The 12598-nt window shown below is 33.3% G+C and overlaps 1 protein-coding gene across 4 annotated transcripts in view; it reads right to left on the reverse strand.

The window, feature by feature from the left end:
- RNF19A (ring finger protein 19A, RBR E3 ubiquitin protein ligase) overlaps positions 1-12598 on the reverse strand; it is a 61311-nt gene that overhangs the window by 14351 nt on the left and 34362 nt on the right. For 2 of the 4 annotated variants that reach the window (XM_059994987.1, XM_059994986.1), the window contains 4 exons: positions 8738-8946; positions 8245-8286; positions 3940-4084; positions 2963-3125 (listed from right to left, as the gene is read on the reverse strand). In XM_059994987.1, coding sequence (XP_059850970.1) covers positions 2963-3125; positions 3940-4084; positions 8245-8286; positions 8738-8946 — 559 coding nt within the window. Of the gene's footprint in view, positions 1-2962; positions 3126-3939; positions 4085-5201; positions 5304-8244; positions 8287-8737; positions 8947-12598 lie in introns of those variants that run through there. The other 2 variants (XM_059994988.1, XM_059994989.1) reach the window with 2 other exon arrangements.

Consider the following 12598-nt stretch of genomic DNA (forward strand, 5'->3'; position numbering starts at 1 on the left):
ACATTACATATTTAATTTAAATGAAATAGACCTACATTTGTTAGAAGTTTAAAGTGATTTACCTTATAATTTCATAGTTAAGTGTCCAAATTCAAGGTAAACATATTATTGTTCTTAAACCATATTCTTATATATGATTTGCTCCTTATTAATAGTTTGGTTACATAAGACAGTGATTTAATAGATTTTACTCTGTTTAATCAATCTTGAGCAAAAGTAGTCCTTATAATCTTATTCAAGAACAGTATAAATCATGTTTTGAGCAAAGAAGAAGGAATTAAGAACATTATTTTCAACATAGTTATGAGTTGGATGTTAGATCAACAGGATTACTTCTAAGAAATGTATCATTCCACAGAATTCTAAATAAGCATCCCTAATTAGTTGGCTTCTAGGAGAGGTTTACACAGTCTCAAAAAAAAAAAAAAAAACCTGACCTTAAAAAGCAGTACTAATAAGCAAACATCACTAAATAGAATCAATTTTTTTCTCAGATCCCTTTTTATGAAGAAAAATGTTATCAAATGACTCAGGACCCTGGGCTCTCACTTATAGCTCAAAGTAAGGGGTACAGAGAGAAAAAAAGAACAAATAATGTTGCCAGAGGACAGGAGTTAGATCTACTTGGCATCTTTGTAGAGTACAGGTGTTGTTAATAAACAGAACTTAATATCACCATGAAAGTTACTTGTGAGATTATTATATGAACTTCAGGAAATAGCTCAGTATCTTTGTTCTTGTGATTTTCAAGGGCTAAAGCTAATAAAGTACATTTCCCCCTGTTTCAAGACAGATTCAAAACAGCCTCAAAAGGGTACAGGTAGCCTCTAAAGTAAAATACTTGACTTAAAAACAATATTACAGATGAGGCATAATGAAGTAATCTATCATTATTATGTGGTTATTTTGAAGGCTGTAAAGTACAATGAGTCTTATGGGATGTATTAAACAGTGAAAAGGCTGGGATGGGGAGGTGGGCAAAACATGCATGGGACAAGGAACATTTCTATTTCCTAGTCAGAATTCTGTTTCCCAGAACTGACTATATGTTCCAGGGAATGGGTCTCTACACTTCCTAAATAGTCCATACAGGCAGAGATGGCAGACCTTCCCAAAGTACCTTTCATTATCCTTCAGTACTCTAGCTAATACCTGTTCCTCACCACCCTCATTCCTACAAAACTCAGCACTGAAGCAGAAAAAAGACAAAGCTAGAAACTGATGGAGCAGACTTGCAAAGGCAGGCTGCCAGGAGAAAGAGTCTTGCAGATAATTCCACATCCTCAAGCACCAATGTTCAATTACAGTGATCATATCATCCCACTACTTCTGGTTCAACTTAATTTTTTCTGTTTTACTATTTTGTGCCACATTTGCTATTTGTTATTGTAAAGAAAGGCTCAGCTTTTAGGTACTTTATCAATTTAATAGGTTTTCCTGGGCTGGTTTATAACCCTACACAACCCAGAGAACACTGTTTCAGTGGAAAACTAATTCATCAACTTGCAACCATTTGAGTACAGGTTTGAAAAAAGGAGACTCGTTACTGCACCTAAGACTGAACAATGAGGTAAATAATCTCTCCTCTATAAATTATTTGTAGGTGTATGCAGTACAACAGTCTTTCTTTCCCTTCTACTTCTAAGTATCTGAATAGTTTTCTTTTCGGCAAAACCTTGCTTTGGACAACTTACGAAAAATTATTATAATCAGTATTATGTTTGGGACTTTAAACAATTACCTTCTGAAATAAACATTCGGCCCATAAATATGTTTGTCCTCAGTCTCAAGCTAATTTAAAAAATAGTATGTACTGTTATTTCTGATTATAAAAGTAATATGTGTTGAACATAAAAAAACATGGCTGTTGTATGAAAGAGAATCAGCCTTGTCTTGAGTCCTGAAAGTCAGAACTAGAATTAAATGAAACAATTAAAAGGGAAATGGATTCTGACTCAACATAAGAATTTTCTAACACTTACAGCTCCCTGGCAACAGAATGGGCTGCCTCATGAGTTGGTGGTTTCCCCATCACTGAAGTGCCCAAATGGATAGCTTGAAATTTATCAGGGATCTTATATAAAGAATTTGTGCATCTGGGTTTAAATCCCAGCTCTGCTTCTTCCTGTGTAACTAAAGATAAATTACATAAATTTTCCTAAACTTCAATATTCTAACATATAAATTGCTGTGAGGTTAAAATGAGTCAAAGTATATAAAACATCTACCACACAGTTAGAACTCAACAAATGTTAGTTCCCCTTTTTAAAATTCCTATACTTTGTTCTGCTTGGCTACAGGGTTGGGATTAGATAATTTCTGAGGTTACTTCTCAATTCTGATATTCTACTAATTTAGGCAGCAGCAGACTTCTTAGCCACTTTGTATATTATCCCTTTAATCTTTCAAAAAAGAATTATTTGCTTAGCCAATGAAGTATCACTCAGGCCAGTGGCAAGTATTGGGTGTTCAGACTTTCACAAAATTGTTGTAATCTACAAAATAGTGTATTTACTAATAGCAGTAATCTGAAGAAAACAAAAGCTTTGAATTCAAGTTGGAAATAATTCAGGAACTGGCTAATTATTCTTTGCCTGAGGGCATATGTTATTTCTCTATTAACCTTATAGACCTAACTTTACAAGGACATACCCATGAGAAAAAATGTCAGGTGTGGATTCTTTAATATTTTATATGTAAAGTTTATAATGCAAATGTACTGAAGATTCAGATAATTTTAAAGCAAGTCTACTTTTTATGCATACATATAAGCTTGCCAAACACTGAAAATTTATTACCTTATGAAAAAACAGTAACCGTTTTACACTTAAGATACCAAAAATGACCTTTGTCTTTCAAAACAAATAAATAAAAAAAAAAACAAACACAAAGCAAAACCATCAATCCTAAATCTAAAGATTTAAAATAAGATAATAAATTAACAAGGAATCAAGCATTTTACCTTACGGCCCACATATACAGGAATGCCAATAATCATGGCAGGGATAGCAATGCCAGCTATTAAAGCAATTCCTACAGGAGCACCAACAAGTGTTCCCAGCTGCCACAATATTTTCTTCTTTCGGCTCCAGGGTTTCTTCCCCCAAAAAGTACATCCTGATGGACTAAAGGAAAAAATTACAATGTAAAGTAACAATTTACTACAATACATTCAGCAATAACTATAAAAGAATTCTCGAATTTAGGAATGAGGATTTTTTTCCCCTTTCTTTGAATTCTGAGTTTACTAAAAGCTAAAATATTAAGGTAAGCACCACCATAAATTACATTAAAAGGATATACTGATAACTGGGATTCAGGTTAAACATTTATCCCTAGTCCTCCATTAGCCTCAAAACCTTAGGTTAGTTTTGGAAGAGTAAATTAATGCAAAATATGCTTATTTTATCCCTGTTTTAGGCACATAATTATCTGATTATATCATAAACTCACTCAGTGGCCTAAATGAGGAAATTTATGAGAAAATTAAATGGAAATATTTATGACCTACCATAATTACATGGGGTATTAAATGCTAACTTTCTAGCTTAACAAAAAACAAAGCCGGGAATTCCCTGTCAGTCCAGTGGTTAGGACTTGGCGCTTTCACTGTCAGGCCCAGGTTCAATTCCTGGTCGGGGAACTAAGATTCCACAAGCTGCGTGGTACAGCCAAAAAACAAACAAACAAAACAAAGCCAAACAAAAAAAAAGAAGAAATTTCCATTTCCTATTTTTGACTAGTTATTAATCTCAAATGACTGGCACAATAATTGGGTTCCTATTAAATTTATGTAGCTAGAATAAAATAGATCTCTTCAAGTATCATATAAATTCCAAGCTTAAGAATACTAAGGATAATGCTGTTTCCAAAAAAAGTCCTTTTGTCTTACAATATAAAATTATATTTAGATATAAATAGCCCCTTCTATAAGCTTACCTTAGATAATGTAAATCCGAGATTTCTTTCATACACAACCAACAAAACTCACAACCACAGACAGCACATGTCATGTGATTACAGCTCCCATCATTCATCTTTATTATATAAGCAGCACACCGTGGACATGGTTTTATATCATCAGCTATTAAGAAAATAGACATGTTTAGTATACAAGACTGGTCTAAAAATAACAATTTCTAGTAGATAATTATAGCACTGCCAAAATATCTTAACATGTATGGTTTGTTAACCGATAGCTTTAGCCTGCTAATTTTAGTATATAAAGCACTTTTTTTTCCCTTCCAAGGAAAGGAACATATTTTACATTAAATTTTCAAACTGTAAACATTTTTCCAACAGTAGCAGAACAATGAGAATAAAGAATAACAAAATAATAAAAAGAGAAATGAGAACCAAGGGCAGCTCGAGGCAAACCGGGAACTATATAAAGTTTGTCTTTGTCCCCACCCCATAGCTGTCTTCAATGAGCAGCACTTCAAGTTCTAGGACTTTTCTAACCATCTCCACTTAAATTAAATGTAGATATTCTGTATACTATTCCTTTAGTGAATGAATACTAACAGCAAGTGACAATTTGATAGTAACCTGAAGCACTACATAAAAATAGCACTATGAGTTTACTCCTCTCTTCTAGGTAACATCAACTATAGGCACTGTAAAAATAATACAGGTATCTGTAGAAAAGCAGCCTTTTTCTCGTATTTTAATTCATACAATAGATAGATGGGCCTTGCAAAGAATCAGAACTCAGATAAAAGGGAGGAGGTAAGAGGTTAAGTACGGGTTGTATGGTTATAAACACTTAATGGAAAATAGTTTCAGAATTAAAGCAACCATTTATTGGTTATGCTCATGACTGTTTTTAATTAGTTAACTTCGTCCATTTTATTCATTTATTCAAATGCTGTGGTATGCTTCGTGTATAGTAATATGGTTACAATGCACAAAGATGCCAAGTTACAATCAAGTGGTACATAACTTTAGGAATCGCTGACACAGAATAAGAGTTATCTCAAATTATGCAACTATTTTGAACTGTGGCATCTATTTAAATAGCAACCAGTAATTATTTACTGTTACTAGTAATCACCTGTATTTTCGAAATACACATAAGACAGTTAAGAAAAGATATGTATAGTGCAAGCCACTGAATTCAAGTATTTGTTTCAATTTCTTACATGATAAGCATTAAGCTATATTCTATTTTCCTTTCTACAAGTTTTATGGTCAGATTTTACCTGTGCTTTATCAGTGAATTCAGGTTTCCTTAGCGCTTCATTTAGGGCCAAAGCTGTTTTTTAACTTAAGAACTGGTCGATGCTCACAATTACTGTTTTAACGATTCAAACAATTTTGAGCAAACTGACAACTCTATGCAGCCAGACCAAAACACATAATTACTAGAATATAAAAATTTAAAAATCCATAAGTCATGATTTAAACGATCCAAAGAACACAAAGTCTGCATGAAAATGTTTTTAACACTGGGCATGAATGAAAAAAAGCTGGCTTTTATAGCTAATATAATAGCTAGTACATTAAAGAAATGCTAATACTCTGCTTAAGTGGCATATTAATTGATAAACTTCCTCATTTCAGAGTATTCTCAAATAGTAAATATCCCAATTAGTGGTGAGAGTAAAAAGACTCAGGCTTTGGCTCTGACATATGCAATCTTCAGAACAAACTGACAGGTGATATTCCCATTCATTTTCATGGTTCTAAAAACACAAAAAGGCCTTTTAATATGCTAAGATTACATGTTAGAGAATTAACACCATAAGCAATCTAATGATATGTGTCTCTTTTATATATTTGTACTTGCATGCTTTCACTCTCTGCATACTTGTTTGTCTACAAAAAGCTGTTTTGTCTGCTTTGTCTCGTTTCTGGAACAACAAACTGGAAAAAAAAATTTTTACTGTGCACATTAGATAATGTATTTCTCTCAAAATAGTCTCCAAATGCAAAAATCCTAAATAAAACTGTTTTAATGATTAGATGGTCAAATGATGCCCCACTCCCCAAGCATCAATTAATCCACAGCTCCTTTATACCAAAAAAAAAAAAATGTTTTCCATTTCTATTTAAAGTGTTTGGCAAAGCTTTTGTCTTTTTAAATTACTATATTTCTATTTGTTGTTAAAATATGTGCCATTGTCATATTAAGGAAAAAACACTGGGTTACCAAATATTATGTTCTCAAAAATTGTTTTAAAACTCCCCTGCCCCTGCAACATTGCCTATAAAGACTTAAAACAAAATGTTAACAGTGAATATCTTTAGGGGTGGTAGTAATAGGGGATAGGGGTAGGTGGGGAGCTGAGCCAATTAAATATATTTTTATAAAGGGGGAGAAACATGGTAACAAAAATGAAAAATATGTGTTTCATTTAAAATGCAGTAACTCAAAGTGTGTTAACTCCCTGGTAGCTATAAGAGTCTCATGTAGATGCAATACTGGCAGAGTTTAAAGACAAATATAATCATAATAGAAATTATTTAATGTACCATATAATTAAGCATACTTATTTAACTTTAGGTAACTGATTAGAAAGAAATAGCCAACCAATTATTATTATTATACCAAGCAATTATTATTAAAAGTGCAGACTATTTTTTAATGTATCATGACAACGAGAGACCAAAAAACACCACGATACCCAGAACAACAGGAATTAATAAAACTATTTCAGATGGTAGTTTACTTTCCTCTTGTCTTTCCACAAGTCAGTGAAAAGCCAAGTTCAAAGTTTTAATTTTTTTATAGATTACATCAAGGAAACTACCACTAAATTTTTGTTCTGAGAGCTTTTATTTTTGGAACACTGTAGGTGAAAATGCATGTACCTTATATTTTCAGAACAATGAGATAAGATTTTTAAATCAACATGGAAAAATTCCAAATGAAGTTTATTTTTTAAAATAATCACCTTGGGAGGGAGGCTATTCCAACAATGCTACTATTTAACTCAAATCATTTGGAAGTTTTTCTTTCATAATTACTTTCAAAGCTACTTTATATATATAAAAAGTCACACTCATGATCATATAAGCACATCTTACTTTGGATCCACACCAAACCAGTGATTCAACTTGGCATGTTACTCTAGGTGTTAAACTTAGCTGCAACGGAACTTTTGGTTATCCCCAGAAATCAAACTCACATTAAAGGGATAATTTTAAGTGAACGTATAAGGGTTATGACCAGTAAGGCATTCCAGGACAGCACTGCTAAATAAACATAAAATCCCCCACGATGACTATAAGGAAGGCCAACATTCTCTGGGATGTGACTAAATCATGATGTTTACTTTAAAATTAATAACAAAAGTCATCTCTTAGTCATTTCTTTTCTTTTTCTTTTTTTTTTCTTTAATGATGGTTCAGATATATGCAAATCTCTAGCAGGGGACTGTGGTTTCTCTAAGTTTCCCTATCTCATATAGCCAAAGCACTTACTATGAGCTAGGAAATGTTTCAACCTTATGGATTTAAGTATTATTAGTATCTTTATCTTATAGATGAGGCAAGTAACTTGCTCAGGGTCACACAGAGAATAAGTGAAGAAGCTGGAATTCGAATCCAGACGATGATTCCAGAATCCATTCTCCTACTCTATATGTCTGTGTGTCCTGTAAGCAATAAATATCCATCCCCACTTAGAGAAGAGGGATATCATTTCCAAGGGGACCACTTAATAGCTATAGCTGACTCTACAGAGGACAGTTTAGGTATACTCAGGTCCTCTCTGAATTGCTTCTGAACCAATACCTACAGATTATTATTAATACCTTTGGAGTTCTACCCCAAATCTTTAGGAAAGGAAATAAAACAAGTCAACCAGTGAACAAGCAAGAAAATCCATGTCCATTGTATAAAATATTAAGTGTTGAATTTAAAGTTTATTTAATTTTAAATTCAACTTTAAATATTAAGACTTTTTTTTTCTAGTAGCATAAAGTACATGACTATTTTAATACACTGCTGGTAGGAATGTAAATTATTTTCTTGATAAATTTCTGTATTTTCCAAGTTTTTTCCTTTTATAATCAATGAAAAAAGTTAATATTTTTCTAAAAATGACTGAAGTTCCAATAAACAGTGAAAATTCTATGAAATATTAGTTTTTTTGAATTTTTATTCAAAGAACATTAAGATGGTCAGACTTTTTAAAAATTTTTTAAGATTTATGAGATGTATATGTTTGCTCATGTACAGATCTCCAAGTAATTTTTAAATTCCTAGCCAAAGACACAAAGTTCTTAGTGTACTCCTCACCAAGGTATGATTCTGAATCCCTGATCCTGGAATTGGTAATATCTGTAAATAAAAATTGTATTTCACAAAACATGTAAATGAAAAGGATTCCAAAAATAAATACTGTTTTAAATCTGTAACTGGGTGATATTTATACAATGAGAAATAATCTCTAAGGGTAATATATTCAAAATTAATATATTTTTTAAAATAGTTGCTAAGCTTTGCATAAAACACCTTTATAAACATCAGTTTCAGACCACCTTCAGCTATCAGTTATATAAATCATCACTGACACTTCCTTTCTTCCTTTTTTTTCGGACAATAAAATCTTTCCAACTCAATACCACTTTCTTCTACAGAAAGAATGAGTGCTTCTGGGACAGAAATGCTAACACGTAAAACACTTTAGAAAATTGAAAGGATACAAGGACTGAATATTACATTTTTAAATTAAAATAACTGGTGTTCTATATGTGTAAAATATTTACTAGAAGAAGTTAGATGTAAATACCTGCTGCTCCAGACTCTTGACTATAACTAATGGACGAAGAACGTATAGTTCTCAGACGTAAACTCTGGGCTCTCTCCTGTCGAGCAGCATCACAGGTCTGATTGGGGTGCCAAATCTGTTTACAGTGGTAGCAAAACTCTGTTCCACAGCCTTCTCGCCCACAAGTTAATTTTGGACAGCTAGCACATCCGAATGCTATCACAGCATACCTTTACAGAACAAGAAAAAAGATTTAAAATGTGATGTAAAATAAGAGATACTCAGTAAGTAAAAATACTATCCAATTTAAATGCTATTTCAGAAAAAGTTTTCTATTTATGCATGAGCTAACAGTCAGAAACCCTAAAACTATCTATCTCATCAATATAAAAATGGGGAAAAAATAAACAGTTCACAAATGAAGACATATAAATGCCTAAAAAAATTATTAAAGTTTAATTTTCAACTTTTAACTAGGACACCAAACTGTATAAATAGCCTAGTCCTAATTTTATAAAAATTCTATTAAGTTAGTATTATATGCACATAGAAAAGACTAAAAAGAAATATACCAAAAGTCTTAACAGTAGTTTCCCTGGTATTAGGGTTTTTTCTTCTTTATATACTTATATATTTCTAATTTTTACAACTACTTGTTAATGCTAAAATCAGAAAGATAAAAAAATTACCTATTTAAAATTATAATGACTATGGATCAGCTATACCTATCAGTTAATGGCAAATGAGGCCAATTCATACATTTTGTGAATATCTTGTGTTTATGCATAAATTCTCATATTTTTGTTTTTAAGATGCATGGCAGAAGTTGTCTTTGGTGCCAATCTCCTAATAAAAGGTACACAAACTCTAATTTCTCCATCAGGAAATTTGTTATTTTGCTTCAGAAAAAAAACCTGAGAACAGCAGATTTGTGACTAATATCTATTTTCTGAGTTAATATTTTTGGCACTTTAGGAATTTCTGACTTAAAATAAATTCTGGGCACTCTTAGACATTTATCCCAGAGAAATGAAAACTTAAGTTTACACAAAAGCCTGTATACAAATGTTTACAGCAGCTTTATTTGTAATAGCCCCAAAACTGGAAACAGCCCAGATGTCCTTCTTCAACAGGTGAATGGTTAAACAAATTGTGATGCATATATACCATGGGATACTACTCAATAACAAAAAGGAACTACTGATACACTTAACAACTTGGATGAATCTCTGGGGTATTATGCTGAGTGAAAAAAGTCAGTCTCAAAAAGTTACATACTTTATGATTCTATTTTTTTTTTTTTTTTTGAGGTACGCGTGCCTCTCACTGCTGTGGCCTCTCCCGTTGCGGAGCACAGGCTCCGGACGCACAGGCTCAGCGGCCATGGCTCATGGGCCCAGCCGCTCCGCGGCACGTGGGATCCTCCCGGACCGGGGCACGAACCCGTGTCCCCTGCACCGGCAGGCGGACTCTCAACCACTGCACCACCAGGGAAGCCCTATGATTCTATTTATATAACATTTTTGAAATGACAAAATTTTAGAAATGGAAAACAGATCAGTGGTGGCCAGCAGTTAGGAATGGGGTGGGGTCAAGGAGCAGGCAGGAGCGAGGTGGATGTATTTAAAAAGAGCAATATGAGGGATATTTGTTGTGATGGAATTGCTCAGTACCTTGACTATGGTGGTAGATATGGATGCACAAACCTACAGGTGATAAAATGGTATATAACTAAATACACACACAAAGATAAATACAAGTAAAATTAGGGAAGCCTGAATAAGATTCAATATCGATATCCTAGTTGTGATATTGCTTTATAGCCTTGCAAAATGGTACCACGGAGGAAAACTGTTTGAAGGATATAAAGAATATCTCTGTAATATTTCTTACAACTACACATAAATCTACAATCATCTCAATAAAACTTTCAATTAAAAAAGCCTAGTGTTTGAAAGAGAAACAAACAAGTCATCTATGCATAAGAGGCTTTTGTAAATATCAAACATTTTGCCTAGAAATTTAGGGGAGTTTTTCAGGGCTCCTCTTCTTACTGGAATAAAATTTAAATAATAGTTGTAACAGAGATTTTTATTGAATTTCAAGATAATCTATTAAATTATGCAAAATGTTAGGAGTAAGGAAGTTCCTCCAATTTTGGACCTCTTGCTTAGTATCTTAGTATCTCACCCTTTAAACTTAAATTTTACATATGAAATTCCAATTTATTTATTTATTTTTGCGGTACGCGGGCCTCTCACTGTTGTGGCCTCTCCCGTTGTGGAGCACAGGCTCCGGACACGCAGGCCCAGCGGCCATGGCTCACGGGCCCAGCCTTTCCGCAGCATGTGGGATCCTCCCGGACCGGGGCACGAACCCGTGTCGCCTGCACCGGCAGGCGGACTCCCAACCACTGCGCCACCAGGGAAGCCCCCAATTTATTTTTGATAGGCCATTTTCCAACTACCATTGTCTATCATAAATGTGTTCAAACACGACTGAATTAAAGGCAATATAAACCAACACAGGGTAATCTAGGAAAGTTCCATTTCCCTGACGGCTTATTCATTGGAGTCTCAATAAAAAGAAAACAATTCTTGAAAGACTCTTTATTTTCTCCCAAGTTATAATCTAAAGCAGTCTTTATAATAGTAGTAATTTCAGTGAAAAGGAAATGGCATTCTCTTCTAAACCTCTTCTCTACCCTACTTTTTCTTGAAAAAAGGAGGGAAGGCGAGAGACAGAATGCGGAAACCCGTGTGTGTGTAGGGGACTATGTTATGACCAACTATTTTTTTAAGTCAGTCACAATTATAAAAGCAGAAGAAAAGTTTAGACTACCAAACTCCACTTCTACCACTTATTACCTGTATAATTTTATGTAAGCTACGCAATCTCCCTACAACTAAGTTTTCCCAAACATAAAATAGGGATTCACTAAAGTTTGGCTTAGCCTCAGTATTCAGCCAAAAACAGCTTCAGCTTTGGCCTTGACCTTTAGAAGGCCAAATAAGCAAATGACTGCTTCAATGACATTTCTAGTACCTCTGCATTTATGCTTGATTAATGACCATTATCATTTCTACATCTATATAAATAATGTAAGTAAAAAGCTTACTGCTTTATATGGTGAAATCTTACTGGACAACTGAAGTATAAATGTACACCGTGCTTCAAGAATAAAATGCAGTAATTCTTAGTGATGATTGTGAAAGCCAAATTTAGACACAAGCTTAAGAACTTTCAAATAATTAAATAGGGAAACAGATTTACAGTAAATATGAACATCGAGATTGCTTTAACTAGATAAATCTAGGAAGAAAATATTCTTTCTGGGAAAACAAATATTTATAAAAATATATGAGGTAGATTAGCAGAAATTGGGCTATATCATAATTCTAACCTTTGTAGAGGCTGTTCAGTGTACTAGTATATCACTAAGCAAAACTTTTAAGAACTGACTTAATTTCTAGTTAGTGATTTAGGCTATCTAGAGACAGCCTTTCAAGAAAAAGCCCTTTTAGGGAATTCTTCACATCTTGACAAGAAGAATTAAAAGCAGAATGTCAATTTTGCCATTTCAAAATTTCACAAGTTCAATCTGGCAAAATATCCATAAAAACATGAAGGGTTATGGCAAAAAAACTGAGGACTCATATTTTCTTTTCAATAATCAGATTTCCAAAGAGCTTTATAAACTGCTTTAAGATAAAAATTACTTAAAGTTTTGAGTCTAGAGACTTAAGCTTGTTGAAAATGACTGCTTATAGATATCTATTTAGAATTTTTAAAATATGCAGTGTAATTACCGGGAGCAAACTAACAGCTGACATGTTAGCTAATTAGTTAATTACCATTCCCGCAACATGATGTCAAACATTT

This window comes from Delphinus delphis, chromosome 17, assembly GCF_949987515.2.
Source record: "Delphinus delphis chromosome 17, mDelDel1.2, whole genome shotgun sequence".
Classification (NCBI taxonomy): domain Eukaryota; kingdom Metazoa; phylum Chordata; class Mammalia; order Artiodactyla; family Delphinidae; genus Delphinus; species Delphinus delphis.